The sequence below is a fragment of the Eimeria maxima genome, genomic scaffold (assembly GCF_000499605.1).
Source record: "Eimeria maxima Weybridge genomic scaffold, Emw_scaff414, whole genome shotgun sequence".
Taxonomy (NCBI): domain Eukaryota; phylum Apicomplexa; class Conoidasida; order Eucoccidiorida; family Eimeriidae; genus Eimeria; species Eimeria maxima.
In genome coordinates this window covers 1-25,456 of record NW_013566490.1, presented here as the reverse complement: position 1 = coordinate 25,456, position 25,456 = coordinate 1, and the positions used below count along the sequence as shown (strand labels likewise).

Here is a 25,456-nt window from a genome sequence, read left to right as displayed (position 1 = left end):
ACCCCAGCTCCTCACCCTTTTCTGCAGCAGCAACAGTGCCAGCAGTAGCAAAAGCGGCGGCAGCAGCAAGAGCGCATACGGTGCAGCAGCAGCTGCAGCAGCAAGATTTTCCTTTACCTGCTGAGCCCGCTTTAGGGCCGCATCTTTACTTGTGGCAGCAACTGCTGCCTCTTCCTCCTGCTGTTGCCTCTTCAGCAGCAGCGAGTTAAATATCAATGTAGCAGCAACAATAGGAGACACAGAGACGGCTCCGAACAGCAGCACCTTCGCCCACATGCGCCAGCGACGTGGCTGCGTAGGTCGCCGGGGCTGCAGCAGCAACAGTTGCAGATGCCGCACCAGAGGCCGGAGCAAAGGGGAATACGATCGAACCACAGAGACAAAGCTGGGCGACAAATGGAAGGGGCCGACAACCCACTAACAGTCGCACCCGTTGAAGCGGCATGGCAACGCACCCCCACACCTTAGCAGTGGTAGTAATAGTACGTAGTAGCAGTAAAATCAGCAGCAAGAGCAACACGAGCAGCAGCAACATGAATAACAGCAGCACCACCAACAGCAAAACCCGCGACAGCCAAAAGCATGGCAGCCTCACTGGCGGCGATGCAGCAAAGCCTGACCGCAGCTGCAGCGGGGCACCAGTTGCTCCTGACACTGCACGAACGCCTATACCAGCATATGCAGCCGAATGGAGGGCTCCAACAGCAGACGCTGCAGCGGTGGGAGCCGCAACTGCTGCAACTGGTTGCTCTCCCTGCAACGGCTGACCGGGAATCTCCCCCTGCCACCGGAAGGCAGAAATATGCAGCCGCCGCCGCTGCTTCAGGAACCCTGGAACCAAGGAGAGGTCAGCATCGGCCCATGCTGTAGTTGCCGTTGCTGCTGCTGCGGGCTCTGAGCCCAGCAACAGCAGCTCCCCTTGGAGCCTGTGCTGCCTGTGGCCACTGTTGCGGAACGCTGCGGCAAGAACCCCGCTCTTTGTGCAGCTACTGTAGAAATCAGCTGCAAAAGCAGCTGCAGCTGCTGCGGTAGCTGTAGCAGGTGCTGCAGGAGAAACGGGTCGCCCATGAGCAGCAGATGCTGGCCTCGAGGCGAAGACAACTTTCAGTGAGACAAGACGAGCTGCCGCTGAGGCAGCCATTGTATGTTTTCGGCACTGCCTGCTGCGACACAAGCTGCTGCGCTTGCTAATGCATTCACGACTGCGTCTGCAGCTGCTGCTACAGCAGCAGCTGGTGCTGTTGATGCGGTGCAGGCACCACAGGCCCCTTCTATGAAGAGACGGAAAGTGTGCGCGTCCTCCAGGTGCGCTACTGCGTTGATAGTGCTGCTGTTGCTCCTGTAGCTGTTGTTGTTCCGGTTGCTGCTGCTGCTGACCCCCCGTCGAGTCTGGGTCCGTGCGAAGAGTTCAATGCCTTGCTACATGTTAGCTTCAGAAAAGGGGTGTAAAGGCAGCAGCAGATGCTCCTGCTGCTTCAGTTGATGTTCCTGCTGCCGCTGCTGCTCGTATGGATTTCCTGGTGGTACTATCGAGGTTGTGAGCAGCAGCGGGGACCGTACCCCGGCAGCAGCAGCTGCTGCAGGAGCAGCAGGAGCAGGAGACGAAGTCAAAAAGCTTGGCAGGGACGGGGCAAACAGAAATTCAAAAAACTGCTGCTACTGCTCCGCTGCAATTGGAGAATCGCCCCTTCGAGCCCCCAGTCTTCCTGCTGCTGCTGCCGTCCTGCTGCTGCGCAGCAGCTCCTGACGCAGTTGAAGGAGGGGTGGTGCTGCTGCTACAGCAGAAGGCAGGAGGCTTCTGCTGCTGCCGCCTTTGCATGAGGTTGTTATTATTGTTATGTTTGTATTTTTCATATTAAACGAACAGCTGCAGGGCCTCTGCCTGTCACCTGTACCCTGCGCTGTCCTGATCCGTCGCGCCAGCGCTCTCTGCTGCAGCAGCATCATCATCAGCAGCAAACGCAGCAGTAGCAGCGGGTCCTTCCCTGTTAAGTTTGTTCCCGCCTGTTCCTTTGTCGTTCCTTGGCCCTTGCTGCTCCAACCACCTTCCCTTGCCGCAACGGAGCAGCAGCAGCAACAGCAGCCGCATTAGCAGCAGCGACCTCGGCAGGCGCACACCCTCCCACATTGGGGCAACCCTTTCTTGCGGTTCCTATTGGCTTCTTAGGGCTCAGGTGTATGTACTCCGCCTCAGCTGCTGCGGCAGCTGCAGCAGTTACACAGGCCCATTAATCATGTTGGCGCGTTAGGGGAGGCAGAGCGGCAGCTGCAGCGCGGCATTAAGACGCCGTCCCAGGAACAACAACAGCAACAGAAGCATTGGCAGCAGTAGTGGGCACAGGCAGGTAGTGCTGTAGGGGGGTTACAGGCACTCGTACGGCTTTCTCAGCTCCTGGACTGCCCGTTGGCCGGTCACTGCAGCAGTATCAGGAGCAACAACAGCAACAGGAGCAACAGCAGACGGCACCGACTGCAACGGCACCGCCGTCTTTCCTTTGAGTAGCTGCTTCTTCGGATTCTACGGCAGCAGCAGCAGCAGCAGATGCTGCTGCTGCGCTGTCTGCTCGTTTTCCGCTGATGCAGCACTCCCGTAGCCACCGCAGCCGCAGCGGCGTGGGTGGGAGGCAGTGCAGCAGCAGCATCAGCAGCAACCAGCAGCATCAGCATAAACAGAAGCAGTGAATATGGCGACCCCGCGAGGTCCTGCACCCCCTGCACAGACCCCTCGGGGCCCCACAGGGGCAGCAGCCGCAGCTGCTTCTGCTGCTGTTGTGCTGTCGCAGCCCTGCAGCCCAGGCAGCCGCAAGGCAGGCCTTAGAGCTGTGCCTCACGCATTGCAGAAGGTCACGCCCTGCAGCAGCAGAAACAGCAACAGCAGCATTTCTACTGCCTGCGACACCAGCAGCAGCGGCGCCAACACTACATGCGACAGCAGCAGCAGAACGGCCTCTGCTGGCAGTGCCAGCAGCAGCAACAACACTCAGGCGGATGCAGCAGCCAAGAACAAAGCCGCACCCTCTCCTTGGGCGTGCGTAAAGCACCAGCAACAAGAAAGGCAGCAGCAGCAGCAACAGCAGCTGGGAGGCCGTAGACCCGCAGCGTCGCAGTGTGGCTGCAGCGACTCATCGGAACCATCTGCCCCCGACTGTGCAACAGCAGCAGCTGCTGCAGAGGCGAATTTGCGTAGTCTTTCCGCTGCACCAGCAGGGGCGTCGCCTAATCCAGCAGATGCAGCATGCGGTTGCCCAGGGGCCAATTTCTGCTGCACACCAAGCGGCTCAGCAGCAGTGCTAGCGGATGGGAGATCAGCAGGTGCAGATGCTGCAGCAGCGGCCGGTGCTGCAGCAGCAGCGGGTGCTGCAGCATCAGCTGCAGCTGCGGGGTCTCTGAAGGTTCGTGCTGCAGTGACAGCCAGCAAGCGGCAGCATCCGCCCGTTCTGCCGTCTCTGCTACGACGCACTGCAGCCCCTGCACTGTCCCTCAAAATGGAGCGTTCCGCTGCAGCAGCACCAGGTGCAGCGGCAGTAGCTGCTGCTGCATCTGGAGATGCTGCTTCGGGGACAACAGCAGCAGCTCCCGCTGCAGGTTGTGGTCGAGGCCTGTGGTTGAGCATGCAACAGCAGCAGCAGCAAGCAGCAGCATGTCTGCACGCTGCAGGGCTGATGCTGGGAGTGCAGCCATCCGCTCAAGCAGCAGCAGCAGCAGCGGCTGCTGCTGCTGCTGTTGCTGCAGCTTCCTGTGCCTCCAGGGACTCAGGCCTGCACCCAACAGTAGAGTCAAGCCGCATGACCCACGTAGGAACAAGTGTGGGACAAGCGCTCCAGCAGCAGCAGGAGCAGATAGCTGTACCAGGCAGCAGTAGCAACACGAACAGCACTGGTCTGTCAGCGGCTACGGCGCCTGCAGCTGGTCCCTGTGCTACTGCTTTTCCTGCTGCTCAAGAGCCAGCTTATCGCCTTTTTGCTTCCCTGCGCATTCGCTCTGCGGCAGCCGTTGATGCGGAAGCAGCAGCGGCAGCTGCTGCAGCAGCTGCTGCAGATCCCCACAGTCTTGTCGCTTGCGCGACGCCTTGTGAGTCAACTCCAGATGCAGTAAAAGCACAAGCAGGATCAGCAACAACAACAGCACCAGCAGGCAGCGGGTGTGTAAAGATGTGTCGGCTGCAAGCGTCTGCGGGTGTAGGTCGTGCAAGTCCTCCCACTGCAGAACTATGCAGCTCTATCAGCATAGCAGTACCAGCAGAAGAAGCAACAGCAGCAGCTAGTGCAGCAGCAGGAGAGCAGGTATGTAGCCGCTGCTTGGCTGGGCTGGAGGTATATCCCGCAGTGCATGGACTCTGTTTCTTGCCTAGGGGTGCTGTCGTTGTTTGGAGAGGCCGGCGGTTCCTTCTTAATATCGACGCCTGGCTAGCTGCTGCGAGCAGTAGCTGCAACGACAGCAGCAGCGACAGCAACGGCAATGGCAGAGGCGGCAGCAGCAGAAGCAACGCGAACAGCTGCGCATCTTCACAGGAACCGCAGGGGGATGCCGCACGTGCTGTTATGTCTTGCGGGGTTGCTACAGCAACAGCGGGCGGACAGCAGCAGACTGGGGGAGACCGTGGGCCGGTGGGAACGTGCTGCTGCTGTCCACTAGTCAAGCTGCGGCAGGGTGTGTCCAGAAGCAGCAACGGAGGCAACAGCAGCAGCAGCGACAGACGAGGCGAAAGACAGACGCATGCAGGTCACCGCAAGTGCCTCGGATTTCCGGCTGCTGATGCGTCAGTGGACAGCTGCGGCAGCAGCAGCAGAACCCGAAGCAGCAGCAGCGACGAGTGCTCGCCGCGGAGCAGCAACAGCGGCGGCAGCAATGCTGAAGGCAGACCCTTCGTATCCTCCACATGTGGCGTTTCGGAAGACACGAGTGACCCTGGTTCGACTAACGGCAGCACTGGAGGTAGCAGGAGCAGCAGGTTGTGTATGTCTTGCAGGTCTAGCTGCGCTGCAGACCCCCCTACTTGCTTGTTCGCTGCTGGGGTGGCTATCCGTTGCTTCTCTCTGTCATTTTACGGCTCTGCTGCTGCAGCACGAGAAGCAGCAGTCCGTCACCTGGTGCAGCAGCAGGGCAGCATTTGCTTCGTTGTCAGGCAGCAGCAGCAGGAGCTGCAGCGACTGCTGCAACCGTCGGCCATAAGCTATGAAGAGCACATTGCAATGCAGCAGCAGCAGCAACAGCAACAGCAACAACAGCAGCAGCTGCAGCACCAAATATTGAAGAAACCGGAGACGTACGTCTTGAGGTTGCAACAGCAGCAGCAGCAGGACGTGCCACTCCGCCACAGACCGCTTCTTCAAGGAACAGAGCGGAATCCGCCGGTCTTGCGGCCCCGGAGGTCCCTGCAGCAGCAGGAGCACCCGGAGCGGGCTGACAGACCTAAGAGGCAGCTTCCTCCACGCCTTAAAGACCCTGAAGGTTCTGGCGCCATCTCTGCTGCAGAGAGCAGCGCGAGCTGCACCTCAACGCCAGCAGCAGGAAGAGCTGCAGCTAGCTCAGTAGACAGCGTCGACTCAGCGGGGCCAGCGTCCCCCGTGCCGGCAGGAGCAGCAGCAGCAGCAGCAGTGTCTCCAAGTTCTTCTTTCCTCAGCAGCAGCAGCAGCAAGGTTCACAGGACGCCTCTGTCACGCCCGCTGAAGCTGTCGGGAGTAATTCCGCGTCTGGAGCAGTTGCCGGTGTGTGAAGGTGAAGAGGGAGCAGCAGCAGCAGCAGCAGCAGCGGCGGCGGCAGCAACAGCACCTGGCGCGTACCGCGTCGGCGACTTCTTGCAGGGGCTGCTGGCTTGTCCTTCAGGCAACAGCTCGAAACAGCAGCAGCAGCAGCTCCTACGGAGCAGCAGAAAGCGGAAGGCAGTTCCTGCTGCTGCGGCGGATGGCTCTGGCAGTTCTTGGGGGGGTGGCCCCCGGAGCTTCCACAGAATCAGCAGCAGCAGCAGCAGCAGCAGCAGCAACGGTTGCGTATTCAGCAGCCTGAGTCGGGTATTGATGGAGAGAGAGGTGACCCGGGAGGGGCGTTTGCTACTGCGGAACGCTTTGCTGTCTGGCTGTCTTGTGCCTCCGGGGGAGGAGTTTGCAATCTCTTCTTTAGATGACATCGAAGCACTCCCGGCAGCGGACCCATTTGTTAGCCTTCACTCCTTTATTGCTGATGCTGCTGCTGTTGTTGTTACTGTTCCTCTTGGGCCTGCTGCTGCTGTGTTAATTGCTTGTGTGGCTGCTCGGTGTGCCTGTTCCTGCTGGTGGTGGTGATGGTGCTGCAGTCACTACTGTGCATGCTGCTGTTCTTGTGTTTGTTGTTGCTGCTGTTGCTGTCTACGTGCTTGCCTGTTGTTGCTGCTATTGTGCCGGCCTCCTGTTGCTGTGGTGCCCAACTTTCTGTTTGCGTTTGCTTCCTGATTGCTTGTCTCCGCTGTCGGGCAGCGTGAAATACGCTGGCAGGTTGTTGCTAAGCGCTAAGCTATTGCTGCTGCTGCTGCTGTGCTGCAGTCGTCGAGCTGGTACTTGATGCAAATATTTGTGCAGTCACACAAGCTCCAGCGGAGCCAGCTGATGGATGTTGCCACTACCCGGCAGCTGCTGGCTGCCAGGCGCTTTGTTTATTTGCTGTCTCCTTATGCAGAGTCCAGGACGTTTGCTGCTGCAGCAGGCGCAGGAGGCCACGCTGCTGCCGCTGCTGCGGCTGTTGCCGTTGCCAAGCCTCCCCCCACACCACCGACTACCAGGCAGCAGCTTGCCAGCGCCGCCACCACCACCACCACCAACAGCAGCAGCAATTGCATTAGCAGCCACAGCATTAGCAGCAACAACAGCATTACCAACGGCAGCATTGGCAACAGCAGCATCAGCAACTGCAGCAGCAGCGTCAGCAACGGCAGCATCAGCAACAACTGCAGCAGCAACAGCAGCAGCATCAACAGCATTAGGAGCAACAGCAGTAGCGGCAATTGCAGCAGCAGCAACAGCAGCAACAGCAACAGCATTAGCAGCAATAGCACCAACAGCAGCAGCAGCAGCAACAGCGGCAACAGCAGCAGCAACAGTAGCAGCAGCAACGCCATTAACAGCAACGGCAACAGCGGTAACAGAAGCAGCAGTAACAACAGCAACAGCAACAGCAACAGCAATAGCAACAGCGGCAACAGCAAGGAGCTGCATGCAATTTGTGCTGTCGGCCCCACGTCCGAAGGATTGCGCGCTGCGTCAAGCAGTAGCAGCAGCTGCAGCAGCGGCAACAGCAGAGCAGAGTCCCAACAGCTGCAGAACCTTGTTTCGCAGCAGCAGCTGGCGTTGGCTGCTCAGCAGCAACAGCTGGCGTCCGCTCAGCAGCAGCAACTTGTTCTTCAGTACCTCATTCGCAAGCGACACGAGCAGCATCAACACCCACAGCAACAGCAACAGCAGCAGCAGCAGCCGCAACTCCATTCAACGGCAATAGCCACAGATTCAGCGGCTGCTGGAGTGACCCTTGGTAAGGAATCAGTCATTTGGGCATCATTTAGGGGCATCATTTAGGAGGAAGCCGCAGAGCTTCTGTTGCTGTCTAGTGGTGATTAACTAGCTAGCCAACGCGGTGGTTTCTTTTCTAGCCAATTATGTGGCTGGGTGGTGTTGTTTTGTTGCTGCCTGTTGCAGGTGGAGCAGAGCAGCAGTTGCACCCGCAGCTGCTACACCAGCAACGGGTGAAACAGTGGCAGCAGCTGTGGCAGCAGCAGCTACTGCAACGACTTCAGCAGCAACAAACGGCTCCCCAAGGCGTCGCGCCCACTGCAGCGCAACAGGCCCTGCTGCAGCAGCAGCAGTCTCAAGGGGTTGCTGCACTTTGGCTGCAGCGCCCTCAGTGGCGCCTTCCCTTCTGGCCTTTGCTGCCACAGCAGCAACAGCAGCAACAGCAGCAACAAACACAGCAGCAACAGCAAAGACAACAACAACAACAACAGCAGCAACAGCAACATCACCAAAATGGACAAGCTAAAGCGGAAGCGGGTCCACACGAAGAAGAAACGAAACAGCCCTCTCTCTCAGCTGCTGGAGGGAAGCCCACAGCAGAAGCAGCCACACGTGATACTGTTGGTGCTGCTACTGCTGCAAAGGCTCCCTTCCTAAAGGGACGAGGCGAGGACGCCTGTAGTCGTAGCACCGGAAACAACAGCAACAGTAGCGACAACAACGGCAGCAGGAGCAGTGGCAGCAGCGGGAGCAACGCTAGCGGCAGCAGCAGTACCAGCGGTAGCAGCAAGACCACCGGGGGCTGCCGGGCAAGTCTGCTGCCACCTGGGTACGGTGAGCTGCCACAGCTGGAGGCCCTGGTGGACGCAGCAGTGCTGCTGAGCAGACACTTCAAGCCCAACCCAGAACCTCACCTAGGTAAGTATGCAACAGGTGTAGCAGCAGCAGAAACAGCAGCACGAGCAACGGCAGCAGCACTTGCACTGCACAGCCAAAGGCTGCGAGGTGCCGATCAGATGCGCCCTGTGGGAAGGGGCATTGCAGCAGGGGCGTGTGCCGTTTGGATGCGCAAATGTGTGTTTATGCTGCTGTCGTTGCTGCTGCAGAAGCAGGTGCTCGTCTTGACAGCAGGCGGCCGCTGCACTGCGTGTGGCTGGACGAGCGGAGGCAGCCGCAGTGGCGTTGTAGGTGGACAGCCTCAGCAGGTCGCCGCTTTAGTAGAACGTTTTCTGTCAATCTCTTCGGATGTACGCTACCGCTGCCGTTGCTGTTGCTGTTGTTGCCGTTGGCGCTGCAGTTGCTTCTGCTGTTGCCTTCAACGGATAGAGTGGGTGACTCTTCTCCAGGACACTCTGCATCTAACGATGCTGTTGTGGAGTTGTTGCTGTTGCAGTTGCTATGGGGTTTCAGCTACTACCTTTCCTGCTGTTGCGCTGCAGATGAGTCGGCAAAGCGCTTGGCTGTGTGGTCGAAGCTCCTTGTGTCGACACCGCATCAACGACGGGCGTGTCTTCAGGTTTGCTGCTGCTTGTGCGGCTGCTGCTTTTGCTGGTACTGATGCTTCTGTTGCTCATACTTGGGTGTATGTGCGGCTGCTGCTCTCCCTGTGCATGTGCTTGTAGCCTTGTGTTTGCTCCATTTCTTCTGGCTTGACCGTTCCTGCTTTTGTTATTGCTGTTGCTGTGCAGGAGCTCTGGGATTCAGTGCAGCAGCAAGTGCGACATCCGCTGCCGCATGAAGTAGCAGCGCTACTGAAGCACGGGAAGGTGAAGCCAGAAGTCTGCTGCTTCGAGCTGAGGCCCCCGGCGCTGCTGCGCCACCAGCAGCAGCTGCTGCTGCCACACCATTTCTCGCATGGCAAATCCCAGGACCAGCAAAATCAGCAGCAACGAAACCACCTACAGCAGCAGCGTCACCAACAACAGCAGCGCCACCATCAACAACAGCAAGAGGAACAACCGCGCGGCTCGCAGACTCCCACGGTGTCCTCCTCTGTCACTGGGTCCTCTAGTGGCAGAGAGCGACGCCAGCAGCAGCTGCAAGATAAGCAGCAGCAGCAACAGCAACACGAAGACGATGTAGGAGGTTCGCCAAGGCTTGAGAAAGAGCGGCGTTCTGCTGCTGCTACCGCCGGTACTGTGAGTGCTGCTGCTGTTGCTACCGCCGGTACTGTGAGTGCTGCTGCTGCTGCAGCTACTTCCGATCCGGGGTCCCCTTGTAATCCTCAGCAGCGCCGCAACGCTGCTGTTCCCGCTGCTGGGACTACCGCTGCTGGGGCATCAGTCACTAAGGCAAGCGAAAGATATGACAAGACGTCAGCAGATGGGGGCGGCTGTTTCCGAAGTGCTGAACCCGAAGCAACAGGGACAGCAGCAACAACGCCAGCAACAACAGTAGAAGGGGCAGCAGGAGCAGAGGGGCCTTCAGCAGCAACTTTTGCGGTGAGGCGGAGAGGGCTGCGTCAGCGGGGAACGGAGAAAGAAGACGCGATCGCGAAAGGTGAGGCTGTTCTATCAACGGCCGCTTTGAGTGCTGCTGCAGCGACTGCTGCAGCGACTGCTGCAGCAGCTGTTGCTGCATCGGCAGCTGCTGTTCCAGCAGTGGCTGCTGATGCTCCGAGAGGACCCAGCAGTGCAGGAGCAAAATCTGCAGGGGCTTCGCCGTTTGTTGCAGCAGCTACTGCAGTTTATCCCTGCCACAGCAGCCGCAGCGGCGGTGGAGGCCGATCAGGTGCAGCAACAACCAGAGCAGCTGCAGCAGCTGCTGCTGTTGCTGCTGCAGGCGAAGGATCGCCTGCGTCTGCTGCTTCAGTAGAGAGCAGCACCAGTAGCAGCTCCTTGAAGAGAAAGCCGCATCGTACGGAAGGTGATGAAACGGCGTATGGTGGTGCTGCTGCGGTTCCTTCTGCTGCACCCCCGGGGGTTTGTACAGAGACGGAGACTGGAAGGCTGAAGGGAACGATGCTGCTCAGATTCCGCAACGCACGCCAGCAGCAGCAGCAGCAACAGCAGCAGCAGCAACATGTGAAGCGTCGCCATGTAGACTCGGGCTCAGGTGAGTCCAGCAGCGAAGGAGACGAGACAAGCAATGCTGCTGCGTCAGGGCGCCGGAGTTGCAACGGCAACGGCAGTAGCAGCAGCTGCAGCGGCAAGCTGTTCTTTCGTCGGATCGCTGCGGGAACTGACAGCGCCCGATTGCTGCAGGGAAACAGCACACAAGAGGAGGACTCCACTAGCGACAGGGAAGAACTCGCTTCTGGGGCTGCTGCCCTCAGAGCACTCAGCCGCAGCAGCAACAATGCACAGAGAAGCAGCAACGGAAGCTACAGTTACAGCAGCAGCAAGTCTCCCCGTGAAGTGCGACGGGGGCGCCGAAAGGCTGCAGCTGATTCTAGCAACAGATGCAGCAGCAACAGCAGCAGCAGCAGCAGCCTCTCATCGCTCTCTGTTACCCACGAAGCCCCCGGCAGTACGCCAAGGGCTGCAGTATCCACAGTGTACATGTCGCTAAGGCCTAGGGCAGCAGCGGCGGCAAACGCAGCAGCTTCAGGCAGCAGTGGTAGCAGCAGCTTGATGTTCCAGCAGCAGTCGCTGCAGCAGCAGCAGCGGACAGCGGGTAAGAGAAATGGCACGTCAGAAGACGCCCAAAAGCCGCCTCCGCTTCCTGCAGCAGCAGCAGCAGCAGCAGAAACACCAGCTGCAGCAAGAGCTGCATCTCCAGTTGCACTACCAGCTATAGCAAGAACTGCAGCACGAGCTGTAGCAGCAGTCGCTCAAAGGTCGCGGCAAAACACTGTGAATTTCAACAGCGGCAGCAGCAGCAGCAGCAAAAGTAGCCTTAAACAGCGCCCCATCCTTCGATCCCTGCGGTCTGTGGCGACAAGAGCATCCGGGGCTGCAGCCGCCCTTCAGGCCTCCCCGCGACGAGTTTCTCCAGCGGCTGCAAGAGCAGCAACAGGAACAACGCATGCATGTGCGCTGGAGTAGGTGGGCCACGCTCCAGATGTGGTCTGAGCTGGTGTTCTGCAGCAGCAGGCGCTTTTGTGTCAGCAGCAGCAGAACCTAAGTGCTGCAGTGCAGGCTCTAAACAGCGGAGCAGCAGCAGCAACAGCGAGTTAAGCGGTTGCTGCCGCACCTTTGCAGCAAGGCCGTAGCAGAGAGCAAGTGTTCGGCCTCCCCCTGTTTGTAGTGTCTCTTCCATCCGATTGAGACCTGTTTTGTTGTCTTAAGAGACAGATACGCCGCTGCTGTTGTGCTACTGTTGCTACTGTTGCTACTGCCTTGTGTGCGCTGCTAGCCGTAGTGCTGTTGAGATGTGGCTGGTGATGTTGGAACAGGTACGAGCCCTCCCTAGTTTAGTGCTGCTGCGAACTGCGGCATGTGCAGCATACCCGGCAGACAAAGGTTTAGGTATAGACAGCCTTCTCCGCCAATAGATGTGTGCCAATCTCAGGGTCGAGGGTTCTACGGCCTGTTCCGTTGTTGAGCAGCAGCGCAAGGCAGCGGTAGCAGCAGTAGCTGCAGTACCAGCAGCAGAAGTCTGGAGCTAGCAGCAGGTGCAGTAGCTGTTAGTTGAATTTGACCCCGACACTGCTGCATGCACTAGCTGCAGAGCCATCGTACGCTGCCTCCGCTGCTACAGCAACGGGGTGAATTTATTATTACTGCTACTAGTGCTGCTGCTAGCTAGCGCTGTTGTTGCTGCTTCCTGTTCAGCCTCTGCACTGCATCCTCACCTGTACAGAACCTAAGCCCTTAAACGAATAACGATTAAGAAAAGGCCTACAAACTGCTACCTGGGCAGCTGCAGCAGGACGATTGCTGCAGAAGCATTTCCTGCTGCTGCACCCGATGATGCGGTCGCCGCTGTTTGCAGCAGCTGCTGCTGAACGTCAAGGGGGGTACGATAACACGGCCTCTGAAGCAGCAGCTAGCGCTGCTGCGACCTAGTATAGCTTTAACAGTTTGGTGAAGCAGCAGCATCAGCAGCTGGCGCTGCTGCTGCCCTTGCTCCAGCTGCTACCTCTGGTTATGAAATGCAACCGTCGCAGTCCAAATGGTCTACAAAACACTTTTGTGCCTTAAGCAGCGGAAGCAGCAGCAGTAGCTGCTTCTGCCCAGCATTTGCAAAGGAATTCCCCCCCGCATGCTACGATCTCCTGCTGTCTGTTGTCCGGGTCGTGGCGCAGTTGCCCGCAGTACACCCGGTGTACATGCACCCTCTTGGTAGTAGTGCTTCTGCTGCTACAACGCAGCGTTAGCTATCGTTTGTCTGGGTCTCCAAGATCTGCTCGTCTCGTAGCCTGATGCAGTGGCCGCAGCAGCACAGAAAGCAAATGCAGAAATAGCCAACGCAGCATGTACAGATATAGTAGAACAGACGGTTAGCTGAAGGGAGGACCCCTAGGAGGAAACAGAGTCTGGGAGAGCTAACTCATAGTCTACCAAGCGCAGCAGCTGCCCAGTTTTGTTAGCCGCCTGCTAGAGTTGTTGGAATTGATACTGCACCTGCTGCTGCAGTTGCTGCTTCACCTACTAGTGGAAGCTCACCAATACCTGCAAGTAGGATGCAGCTTGCAGCTGTACGTGTAAGCCAATCCGCTGTTGAGCCCGACCAATACCTGCGCGACGAGCAACAGCCAGCAGCAACAGTAGCGGTAGATGCAGTAGCAGCAGTAACACGGTACCAACGGCGGCATCAAGAGAGCACATAAAAGGAGCACATACAGAGAGCTCCCAGGCAATCGGCAAACACATTGGGCCCACAGCAACCCATTTACAACTATCCAGGAAGCTTATATGCACTTCTTGCTGCTGTTACTGAGCATTTGTTTCAACTGCTGCTACAGCACACTCTTCTCCACCTTCTGGTTGCTAATCCTCTTTGTTGCTTCTGCTAATTGCTGCAGGCTCCGCTTACCTCAAATTCGTCCCCTGGAAGAAGGTCCGAAGGAGCCACACACGCCACGCTGCAACGCATCAGCAAAGCAGCGGCAACAACAGTTTAAATGACGGATGATGAATGAAAATGCGAGAGCAACAGCAGCACCACCTGGAGAGGCAGCAAATCAACAAGTGGCGCATCTGTGCATTGGGAAGACACAAAAATAAATGTGAAGAGCAACGGGGGAAAGGAGAAAAGATAGGTGAGAAAAAATATCAAGGACAGGACAGGAAGCTGTAGCAACACCAACCATCGAATAAGAGCGGGGAGACAGATCCACAAAATACACATAAAAAGAAAAGGAGTTAGACAGTGCAGCAGAAAAAAGGAAAGCAAACCCCGCATGCCCCAATATTCCACAAAGACATCCCTCACGAACAAAACCCGGCCGCAAACGCTAGCAGCGCACCGCACCACAACCACAGCACACCTGAGCAGCCAATAGTACTGCTGCTGCTGCTGAAGAGCATCAACTCACCAGCCCTTGGCCACGGATGGGAGAGATATGCAGCAGTCGCAACCGCGCGCATGCAGTAGCCGTTCGCTTACAGAAGACGGCAGCAGCATAGACGTTAGAGAAGCCAAGGCAGACTGGAAGCAGCAACAGCGATAGCAGCAGCACATGAAAAGGAGCTGCATCAAATGTGACTGCAGTAGCAACAGCAGCAGAAATAACACAAGCAAACGAGAAACGAAGCAGTTCCAGACTGCAGCAGCAAATCAGCCCAAGGCCTGAACCTACAGTGGCAGCACCGGTGAAGTTGGAAAATCTGCTGCTGCTGCTGCTCCTGCTGCTGCTGCTGCTGCCAGCAGCAGACGCCGGCTGTGCAAGAGCTGCAGAAGCTGGAGATGGCGTAGCTCCACTTGCTGCGTCAATTGTGGCACAGCCCGCGGGTTCCACCAACTTCGCAGCCGGAGCAGTAGCAGTAGCAGCAACAGAACCGTTTGGCTTGCCGCTTCCTCCTGCTGCTCCCTGTACAAGCGTTCGCAGCAGCTGCTGTTGGGCAGCTAAGCCGCATTTAGAGTGTCGTTGCAGCTCTTCTGGGGACCAAGGCAGGCTAAACACGAAGACGAGTCCGTCGCCCCCTGAAGCAACAAGAGCAGCATAAACAACAGCAACGGCAAGAGCGAAATGACGACTCTGTGTCTGGGGGAGAGCCGCTAGTATGATAGCGGCTGTCGCCATCGGAAACAACACGCAACTGGATTCTCAGTTTCAGCATCAGCAACAGCAGCACTAGGAAGAGGAACAAAAACAACAGCAGCAGCAGTCGTACGCGAAACTGTAAAGATGCGGCTGCAGCCAGAAAAGGTAAGAGAAACCTGGCGCAGGGCATCGCCACCCTTCAAGAATGAGCCGCACGCAGCCTCCCCAGTCAGCTGGATCAAACCTCGCTGCTGGGGTGTCTTTGCTGCCTCCCCTCGTTGTTGTTGTTGTTGATGCCGCCGCTGCAGCGGCGCCGTTCCGACGAACTCTTCGCCCGAACCGCCGCTGCTGGCCGACCGGCCGATGCCATCCGCACTGATCTTGCTGCCTTCGGAAATACCCAGCCATCCTGGCGATTGCTGTTGCTGCTGCTGTGTGTCGGTGCCGTCTTCCATACACTCGAAGGAATCCGCAAGCAACCGCATGTTCGGCTTCCCGGCCCAGCTGCTGCCGCGGGACTCAGCCCCCTCCTCCTCGAGTGCTGGTGCTGCTGCTGTTGCTTGGACTTCTCGTGGTGCTGTTGCTGCCTTGCGATTTACCGCAGGAAAGGCTGCTTGTGCTGCTGTCCTGCCGCTCGAGTTATGGCTGCTCCCAATGCTGTAGGGACTGCTGCAGCCCGAGGGAGTGAAGGCACCAGGTGTCTCCACATTGTCCCATTCTGCTGACAACGCCGCACTGTTACTGCTGCTGAGTCGATCGCCGACTCCTTCGTTCTGCTGCTGCTCAGCTGGGCCGTTGCTGCGGCGGGCAACAGTAGCACCCCTTACGGCACCACAAATAATCCATCCTTCATCTTCTCTGTCCTTCTCTGCCTCCGTTTGTGGACCCCCTTCTGCTGCTGCAGTCACTGCTGCAGCTGCACCAGCTGCAGCTGCTGCTACAGCTGCGTCGGCTGGCTGGCCTCCGGTGTGTCTGTGAAGCTCTTCGTGTGCCTGTTGCTGCTCCGTCTGCCGCTGCTCCGACGAAGTCACAACGGGCCCACCCAATGCAGTTGCAGCCGCTTCTTCTTGTTCTGCTACTGCTGTTGCTGCTACTGATGCCCTTCTTGCACCACCAGCAGATGCTGCAGGGTTCCTGCTGTCCTTCTCCACGGACACTGACAGGCCTGCATATCTTTCATGTATAGCAGAAGGTTGCTTCTGCTGCTGCTGCGGTTTTTGCTGTTGTTGCTGCTTCGATTTCTGCTTTTTAGCATTGGCAGCTCGACACACCACCTCACCAACAGCACTGTCGTCGTTGAAACGTCCTTGGTGCTGCTGCTGCTGTGGCTTTTGTTGTTGCTCCTGCAGCCAGCTTGCTTCCTTCTTTGTCTGCTGGCTCCATTCGATTGCCTGCTCGTCGTGGTATTGCTGCTGCTGCTGCGGTGCAGCCTCGGCAATCTTCACAGCAGCTGTCCGTTGTTGCTGTTTCTGCATCTTCTCCTTTTTCTTCTTTTGCCGCGCTGACATCTTCGGTTCCAAAGCAACAGTTGGAGCTACTGCTGCTGTCGTTGCTTCACAACCTGTTGCAGCTGTTGCAGCAAACCATGGTGCAGCTTCTGCTGTCTTGTCATCCGACGCCTTCGGTGATGCGGTCCCTACCACAGTGCTGCGAACAGCCGGCTTGATGCTGTAACTGCTGCTGCTGCTAGTGCAACTGCTGCTGCTGCTGCCGCTAGTGCAACTGCTGCTGCTGCTGCTGCTAGTGCAACTGCTGCTGCTGCTGTTGATAGATCCTACAGCGCTCTCGTATGCTCCGTTCTCATCGTCGCTACTACTGGAAATTCCGCTGCCGCTGCCGCTGCTGCGCCATACTTTGCTGCTGCTGCTGTTGCTGCTACTGTTGGTCGTAGCGCTGCTGCTACTGGCAACAGGCCGGTCTCTATCAGCAACTGGCAATCGCGCCGCATTCGAAGATGGCTCAACTTGTTCTAGCTTCTGCGGTTGTTTTACCTGCTGTTCTTTCCGCTGTTGCTGTTGCTGTTGGTGCTGCTGCTGCTGCCTTTGTTTCTGCTTGGAGATCCTGCCTTTCGGCGCTGGTCGGTTGGCTGTGCTGCTCCCAGAAGACTCTGCGCACTGCAGCGTTTTTGATGTTGCAGTACTCGAAACCGTCGTAGCTACAGCAGCAGAAGACTCTGAAGAAGCAGCAGGAGGAGCAGCTGCAGCAACGCAGGCAGATGTCTGCACTACAGCCACAGGTTCTGCTGCAGCTGTTCCCGCGCTTGGGCTTTTCTTATGTCCCTCCATGACCGCATATTTCTTTTGCTTCTGCTTCTTGCTGCCTCCGTGCTGCTGATGCTTCGGCTGCTGCTGGTTTGGCTGCTTCTGCTCCTGGTCCTGCAGTGACCTGTTGTCCTTCGTGCCGGGTGTTGCTTGACTCGAAGCTTCTGCTCCTGCGTCTTGTGCTTCTTCGCCTGCAGTGCCTGTTGACTTGAGCAAGTCTACGTCTTGCTCCTCGGTTTTGCTGCGGTGAACGTCCCTCCCCATCACGGTCAAAGGACGGGTAGTGGGAGGTGCCCAGCCTGAAGGAACACCTATGCTGCTGTTGCTGCTGCTCCCTGTGCGGGCACCCGGTTGAAAGGAAAGGGGCCGCGCTCCCTGCAGAAGCAGCTGCGGGCTGTGGAGATGCAGAGCCAGCAGCAGATCCAGGGAAGGAACCGAGAAAATACGGACGACAGAAGCCTGCAGCAGACACCAGCAGCAGACGAAGATATAAGGCAGGAACATCAGTCACAAGGCAGAAGGCGCACACAGAACATGTGCACGCCGAGCGCTGCAGGTTTCCATCACCCTGTATGGGTAGTCTGTTGTTGATACTTCTGCTAGAGCTGTTCCTGGTGCTGCAGCGCCTGCTTCTTTAGTTGTGGAGCCGTTGCTTCCCAAACACCGGCAGCAGCAGCGGCAGCAGCTGTCGCAGCGGCAACAGCAGTGATGGTTCACCTTTATAGAAATTGCAGCAACAAGAGAGACAGAGGCGGAGAAGACAACGGCTCGCAGCGGTTCCTCGTGGGTGCACCTCCAAGCAGCAAATCGAGTGTTTAGTAGATTAAAGAGACACAAGACACCAGCCCCGCCTCCTCTAAGCAACAACAGGAGCAGCAGAAGCAGCATCGACAGAAAACGCGCTCCAAGGCAAAAGCACCTCCCTATACAGCCCGATGCATTTAAGCATGCATGCATCCACCCCCGTGGCTTCAGCAAGCTGTGCCACTGCTGCTACTGCTACTGCTGTAACTGGTGCTACTGTTGCTACAGTTGCTACTGCTGCTACAGCTTCTATTACAGGCACTGCGGGTACTGCTACTGCTTCTCTGGTTCGGGCCCCCGCAAGACCTATGCGCTGCAGCTCCCCTTGTCGTGAAGTTATGCCCTGCAGATCCAGCAGCAGCAGAAGCAGCAACACCAGCAGGAGAAGCATGAGCACGTACTGAGGTCCTGCAGGCAGGGCCAGATAACTGTGTTCTGGGCTCCATCCCACGGCCATCACGGCCTCGTTGGCCTCAGCAGCAGCAGCCGCTGCATGTGCCTGGCCGTTCGCTGCTGTCGTATCGGCTGCCCATGAATCTTGAGGCAGAATCTCCGGTTCGTGCGTAGCAGCGGACGCTGCAGCAGCTGCCACCGCTGCCACAGCTGCTGTTCCAGCAGCAGCAAGCAATCCCCGCGGCTGCTGCGGCAGTTTCGGGTGCCTCTCTAGAGTCCGTAGCAGTGTGAGCGACTGCAGCACATAAATGGATATGTGTTTCTCCGTCAGCAGAACAAGCCTCTCAGGTGTCAGCTTAACTCCGCATATTGCATACGGTTGAGTCACACACCCAATCAAACTGTTGCTACTGCTGCTGGAAGCAGCGAGAGAGGGCTTGCAGTTGAACAGCCGCAACATCCTCCGGCTGCTGCTGCTGCTCATCCCACTGCCTGCACAAAGGCAAGACACGCACAAGCACCGGACTGTGCTGCTGCCGATCCCCCAAACGCATCTGGTGCTGCTGCTGCTTCTGTTGCTCCTGCCGAAGCTGCTACTGCTGCTGCTATTGCTACCGCTCCTTCTGGAATCACACTGACTTGACCCCAACAGAGGCTGCAGCATCGAGGGGCACAAAATCCAGCAAATCCAACGGGAGCAACAACGCCATACGTGCACAAACAGCTGCAGCAGCAGCAGCAGCAGCATCCAAGAAGAAAACAACAAAAGCAGCAAACGTAAAACAACAGCGTACGATAACAGCAGAATGGATGAAGGGAGCAGCAGCCGCAACAGCAGCAGTAAGAAGAGCTACCCACCGACAACCGCAACAAGGCTGGTGTTTAGAAGCATCTCAACAAGCGTCACCGGCCCACATACACAGGTGTACATACACCTAAGAGGCCGGACACTCCAAACGAGAAAGCCAGCAGTAGTGCCCACGCATAGGCAGGAGGCGTCGCTGTTAAATCCCAAGAAGGTTGTTGCTGCCTTCACAGGCTGGGAGGACCCTGAAGACAGTCCCGCCTCTGCTGCTGCAGTAGACATTGTCTTGCTGCTGCTGATACCGCCAATACTGCTTCTTCTGACGATGTATAGGTGACCTATGCACGGACAAAACAAATATCTGGACAGCAGCACCGCCGTTCGATGAAACCGGCTCTGCGCTCCTGCTATGCTGCTGCTGGTGTTGTCTTCGGCCTAAGTAAACTAACAGAGAAAACAGAAAGCCACGTAAATGACACAGTATGCTAGATGATGTGGTGCGACCAGGCGCTGCTGCTGCTTTTGCTGCTGCTGCTGCTCTTGTTGCTGTTGCACCATTGGACTGCTGTGGTGTTGGCGCGACTGGCAACTGTGGAGGTGCCAGAAGGAAGAAAAACAAAGAACAATCAGGACTAGAGAATAAATAAAAGCAATGCAATAATAATATTTAAATCCGTGTGCTGTGTGAATTTCAATCTGCTGCTGCTGCTGCTGCTGCTGCAACAGACCAGCCGTAGCCTAACAACCCCACCACTGCTCCTGCTGCTCTTCCTGCCGCTGCTGCTGTTGCTGCAGCACCAGCTGCTGCTTGCTGAATTAAGTAGACTGAATGTGCATAAATTAACACTCGTGTGTTTATTGTGGCGGTCTCAAGTTAGAAACTAAATTACCACAACAAGGGTGTGCGCGGGCATGCATGCATCGTTGCCTACAGCACTGTTGCTACTGCTGTTTCTGCCACTGCCGTTGTTGCAGCTGCTGGGTTGTAGCTTCCCAAGGAGTGTGCTCCACAATTTGTAGTGGCATTTATGTGTATGAATTAGACAGTGCTTCTTCTTTTCTAACTTCGACAGCCGAACACCAGAGCCATCGGCAACTGCAACAGCAGCAACTGCAGCAGATATATCAACGGCAAAGTTTGGATCGATACCTGCCACAGCCGCCTGCTGACTTGGTACGAGCTTCGGTTTGTGCAGTTTTTTGTTGAATGCTCATATGTATTTCCCTTGGCAGAAGCAGCAAGAGCAGCACCAGGTTCATTGCTCTGGGGGCCCCATGTGTGCTGCGGCTATTCAGGCAGCAGCAGGAGGAGCGCCAGTTGCTTCATGCTTGTGGCTCCATACCTTTCGACTTGCATCTTCTATAGCATCCCCACTAGTAGCTGAAGCTTGCTTTGCTCGGACTGCCGCAGCGCCTGCCGCAGCAACCACAACAGCAACCACAAAAAGCAACAGCAACGGGAGCAGCAGGGATGGCTCCTAACCAGACTTCAAGGCCTCATACTGCTGGCGGGGGCGATAGCAGCAGTGGCAGCAGCAGCAGCGTAACTGGCGCTCTGCACCAGCAGCACAAGCTGTCAAATATGCTAGTGCTTTCAAAGGAAGAGTTCGATGCAGCGCACAAAGCCACAGACCAGTGGCTTCGAGGTGCAGTAACAGCACCAACAGCAGCAGTAGCACCGACCCGTCACTGTAGCTGCGGCAGGCGCAGCCACGTCGCAGCAGCACAGCCACACAGCGAGCAAATGCAGGTTGGTAGCACCGGCGTTTGGCATTAGCGCTTAGGGGTTGGTGTCTAGGATCTTGTGTGGCTTCGCAGTCGTGGAGGAGGTGCTACTGCCCCCAATTGACTACAGGGAGCACAAAGGGAGATACGGTCAGTGGGGGGGAGTCTTCGATTTACAGGTTGAGGGAATAGGGCTTCGGGGGCATTTCCTGCTGGTTCTGGTGTAGCTGCTGCTGCCCTGCGAAGCACTGCGATTGCTGTGGATCACCCGATGGTATTACAGCGGGCCATCTAGCTAGGTAGCTAGCTAGGTAGCTAGGTAGCTAGCTGGGTAATTCAGCTACTGTCTTCAGCGAGTCGTGTGTCTGCGCATTTAGCGTTGCTGCTGCCTGCTCTGTTCTTGCTGCGCCTGTTGTTGCTACTGCTGCTGTAGGCAAGGTTTGCGTTATTGGAGGCTCGGCGGCCTTTACAGGGGCCCCCTACTTTGTTGCATCTGCGGCTCTCCGGATGGTGAGAACTCCAGAGGGCCCGTCGGGCCTCCACGGATATGTGTTTTCGCTTACGGGTGATGAACCTCTGAATAGTATCGATGTGCATCTTCCAAGGGACACATTATATGCCTAAAGCTTACAAGCGGCTGTGCATACACTTGCCATGGGCCTTTAGAGGCCCATAGGGGCCCCTCAAAGCAATGTTCGCAAGCTGGAGTTGTAAACAATCCAGATAAAACAAGGCAAATACCTCTTCAGTGGACTGAGAGATGTACTGGCTACTTGAGAGGTCTCCTAAAGGGAGGGATCTTCCACAGCTGGGGATGCAGCGGCTTCGGCCCCCCATTGCGTTCCTAGGGGATCTCAGGGGCACCACAAGACCTGTAGCTTGGAAGGGCCTGAAGTGAGGCCCAGCTGGGCGCAGCTGGCCTTGGAACGAGCCATGCTTAGGGTTTAGGGTTTGGGCGCTTTGCTTGCAGGGGGCGGACCTGGCTACTGTCATCACTACCCCCAGCGCCGCTGTGCCTATAAAGTCGTACAGCCCGGAACTCCTTGTTTACCCTGTAGGTTTGTAGCAGCACCTCTTGCTGCAGCAGCTTCAACAGCAGCAGCTGCACAAGATGTGCTGCTGTATATTGCTGTTCCTTCCTGCGCTCCGCTTGGTTTCATTGCAGCAACAAGGCGGCCAATGCCTGTATTGTTCCCATGAGTGTTGCAACCCCTCCTGCCTTTGCTGCTGCTGCAGATCTTGCCTTGCCGCTATGGGCCGCACGGGAAAGCCACCGAACATGATGGCCCCTTCGACTATCCGATGGAATTGGCGCGGCTGAGAATCCACGTCCGCTTCTCAGTTGCTTTTACATTTGATGTTGGTGCTGCTCTTGTTAGGGTCGTTGCGCCGCCAGCTGCGACGCGTGGCGCTGTGTTAGTGTGCCGTGATCCAGAGTGTTGGGGCCACTGCTGTCGCTGTTTTCAAGCAGCGGGTTTTTTTGGCGGTAGATAGAACAACAACATCAGCAACGGCGGTAATAGGCAATGGCGTTTGTTGTTTGATCGCAGGCGGAGCCGCTCTTGCGCAAGGCTGACGTCGTTGTGATGGGCCCTGGCCTTGGAGGCAGCAGCAATTATCGCATTCACGAGGAAGATGAATTGCAGCAGCAGCATCACCAGCAGCAGCATCAACAGCAGGCGCAGCACCAGCAGCACGGAAACAAATCTGGAGACAAGTCTGTCAGTGGGGGGCGTTTTTCGCAGCTCTTTAAGGGCGCGATTGACGACGTACATAAGGTAGTTAGGGGCACATCGTCTTCTTGCTCTGGAGCAGATCAGAAAGCAGCAGGAACAACAGCAGCAGCAGATCCCACGAACCCAGTCACAATGGACCATGGAAAACTTAAAGCTGCTGCAAAAGAAGCTGAAGCTGCTGCAGCTGTCACTCAAAAAGCAGCAATTATGCTGTTGAGGCTCTGCATACATCTGCGTAAACCCCTCGTGAGTCGTGCAGCTGCAGCAGCAACCGCAGCAACAGCAGTAGCGGCCACGAAGCGGACAGCAATACTTGGTGCCTGCACCGTGAGTGCCATGTGCTTGGCAGGCGGCGTTGTTGGTGCTTAATACATGGCGTTGCTGCTTCTGTCTGCTGCGGTTGCTGGTGCTGATTCTGTTGCTGATGCTGCAGATACTGGATGCGGACATGCTCCGCATTTTGTCGATTCCTGGGCACGAGCATTTTTTATCCTTGTTGGAGGGTTATGGAGAAGCAGTATTGACGCCAAATGCATATGAGTTAGATTTGCTGCTGCAGGCGCTGCGGCGGCACCAGCAGCAGCAGAAGAGTGGAGCAGCAGGAGCAGCAGCGTCAGCAACAACAGCAGAGCGTCCTGCGCATTGCATGACGCATGCATTACTACCGGAGTCTGTGAAGGCGGAGGGCCTAGCGGGGAGTATCGCAGAAGCTGTGTTGTTATTGCGAGGCCCTGGTGTGTTTGCAAAGGGGCGCGTCGACTTGCTGGGGGTTTATGAAGGGCAATTGGGAGGAGGCGAGAGCAGCACGCAACACGGCCAAGTGTTTGCTGCTGTTGGCAGCCTGGATGTGCGTTTCTTAGGGGCTCCCAAACGCTCAGGAGGCCAAGGCGATGTACTATGTGGAGTTTTGGCTCAGATGTTGGTGTGGGGAGAGCGGCGAAGGGGGCAACAGCTACTGAAGGAAGTGGAGGTAGCAGCGGAGGCGGTGGGCTTGAAGGTGCCCTTCTGTAGCAGCCCCACAACTCCCCAACTCTTCCTGATGCATGCAGCGAGTCTACTCACCAGACAAGCCGCCGCTCTGGCCTTCAGACACCACGGACGAGGACTTAGTGTCAACCAAATCCTAGATAGGCTCAGCGCTGCTGCAGCGATTCTCTTTCCAAACGCTTGGCTGCAGCAGGAGACAGCCTAACGCACATATGCATGCAGGCAGGCGTGCATGCATGCAGGCGCCTCCGAATTTAAAAGCAGGCAGATATACCCCTGCATGTGTGCGTAGACATGCATGCATAGCCCATAGAAGCATTGCATTATAGGTGGATATATGGCTCCAATGCATGCATAACCCACGTGCGCATTACATACCCACCTCATTCATTTACTGGCAGACAGACAAGCGTGTGCATGCACCGGGGGATGAGTTGTCTTTATCTGTGTATATCCCCATTGGAATATTAAACCAGAATACACGCCGGAAAATCCCCCTCCGGGGTTTGCGTGTAGCGTCGTTATTTCTCCCTTCGGCAGCCTCAACGATAGACGCCAGGGATGCCGCTTTTATGCACCGCACTGTCTGTGCTTCTTTTGTTCTTAAGCCTTTGATTCTGCTGCCTGTACTCCGTCAAAACCTTGACACAAAAACCGTAGACTTATGGAAGTGGCGACGCATTCTGTGTGTCTCCCTGCATCTAACTCCTTGGGTTCGGGTTGTAGGGTGCATACATAATTGCAGGTTTTGGCTCTGCTCAGACTAGAGGGGTAAGGCCTATAAGGTTGGTGACCTAACGACATAAGCTATGCGATTTACGTGAGGATAAAGGGTTTAGGGTTATGAGTATTGGTTTAGGTTTTCGTTACATATGCATTTTAGTTCCGGGGCTGAGCGTACAGGGTTGAGAGGCCAGATATGAGGGCCTGGATTTGCTGATAGGGGTTGACGGTTAGTGGATGAGGGTGATGCATTTATGCTAGTGTGCCAAGAGTTGGGGAATAACTGTTGAGTGTAGTTGTCAGCGGTGTTCTCTTGGGGTTTTATATTTTAGGGGGTAGGGTCAGGGTGTGCCCCGATTTGCAGGCGCATGCACAAGAAACGACTCAGCAAGCAGCAACCGATATCCCCTTCATTCCTCCTGCCCAGAAGGTTGGGAACCCTATACCCTAAACCCTTCGCACAGTGGGGACAGGCAAGGAGAAGCAGCTACCAAAGCAAAGGAACTGGGGGGGGGCAGGGGGCAGGAAACGGGCTTGCATAGCCTCCGCTTCGGTGGGTTAGCTAGCCGCCTGGTGTGGGGAGGGGAGGAGGAGATGCATTGGTGGTGAGGTTGTTGCGTTTTTAAACATACTCTGCACCTCTCCTCAGCCGTTCTGCTTAACAGCTCCTCTCTCTCGTACCACCCCAGTTTTCTGGAGTCCTTCAGTAACCCTCCCTACTGACGGTTTAGGTCTCATCTTGGGCTTAGGACTTCGTCAGGATCTACGGTTTAGGGTTTCGGGGTGGATTTCGGAAACGGATAGATTGGGAGTAATCAATGGATGCACACCCTGGGCTTCTCTCGAGTGTTCGTCTTTGTTTGCGGGTTTAATTAGAAGCCTCCGCCAAAGACAGCGTATGCATGGACTGAAGTGAATCCAGAAACGCGGTGGCGTACAGAGACCCGCTTGCATGCAGCCAGGCTTCCTGCAGCTGCAGCCACGGTTCAATGCACGCGCACAAGAAGGGATTAGGCTTAAGGGTCTACGCATGAGACCCATCTAACAGGAAGAGCTGCCTCTTTCCTTTAGGGTACAGATGCACCCAGCTGCAGAAACACCTATGTCCCTCAGTGAGGGCATAGGGTTTTTCGGAGGGTTTAGGGTTGCCCCGAGGGTCTAGGTTTTAGCTGTCTCCGGGTTTGACCTCCTCTTCTGCGGACTTCTTCTGAGCTTCCAGTCTCTCTAACTGCAAAAAACAACCACAACGCAGGAGAAAGAAACGGAGAGACAAATAATACAAAATGTTGAGACAGACGGTGAGCAAACTAATGGCTTAGCCTTCCCACGTCACAGCGACAGCAGGTCAAGAGGCATGCCGAGGCGGAAGCAAGTAAAGGGACAGCAGAAGCGGAAACAGCAAGAGGATAATAACAAATGAAGAAACAGCAGGCAGAAGAAAAACTATATATATT

The 25,456-nt window shown here is 56.5% G+C and overlaps 4 protein-coding genes across 4 annotated transcripts; 2 read left to right on the top strand and 2 right to left on the bottom strand.

The window, feature by feature from the left end:
* Positions 1-2,684: 2,684 nt before the first annotated feature.
* EMWEY_00032200 (glycoprotein 96-92, putative) lies at positions 2,685-11,464 on the top strand (the record flags this gene model as incomplete). Its single annotated transcript, XM_013481773.1, has 6 exons — positions 2,685-6,155; positions 6,555-7,500; positions 7,665-8,396; positions 8,585-8,725; positions 8,918-8,994; positions 9,167-11,464. The coding sequence occupies 6 exons, from the start codon at positions 2,685-2,687 to the stop codon at positions 11,462-11,464; spliced, it is 7,665 nt and encodes a 2,554-aa protein (XP_013337227.1).
* Positions 11,465-12,734: 1,270 nt separating this feature from the next.
* On the bottom strand, positions 12,735-18,918 carry EMWEY_00032190 (hypothetical protein, conserved; the record flags this gene model as incomplete). Its single annotated transcript, XM_013481772.1, has 8 exons — positions 12,735-12,780; positions 13,034-13,098; positions 13,398-13,446; positions 13,900-14,012; positions 14,164-14,507; positions 14,699-17,288; positions 17,749-18,518; positions 18,885-18,918. 8 exons carry the CDS (start codon positions 18,916-18,918, stop codon positions 12,735-12,737), a joined length of 4,011 nt encoding a protein of 1,336 aa, XP_013337226.1.
* Positions 18,919-20,302: 1,384 nt separating this feature from the next.
* On the top strand, positions 20,303-23,484 carry EMWEY_00032180 (ATP-dependent (S)-NAD(P)H-hydrate dehydratase , related; the record flags this gene model as incomplete). Its single annotated transcript, XM_013481771.1, has 7 exons — positions 20,303-20,477; positions 20,650-20,706; positions 20,990-21,066; positions 21,527-21,610; positions 21,793-21,930; positions 22,107-22,619; positions 22,726-23,484. 7 exons carry the CDS (start codon positions 20,303-20,305, stop codon positions 23,482-23,484), a joined length of 1,803 nt encoding a protein of 600 aa, XP_013337225.1.
* Positions 23,485-25,167: 1,683 nt separating this feature from the next.
* EMWEY_00032170 (hypothetical protein) lies at positions 25,168-25,230 on the bottom strand (the record flags this gene model as incomplete). Its single annotated transcript, XM_013481770.1, has 1 exon — positions 25,168-25,230. A coding segment is annotated over one exon (63 nt), but the record flags the coding sequence as incomplete, so codon positions are not given.
* Between the last annotated feature and the right edge of the window lie 226 nt (positions 25,231-25,456).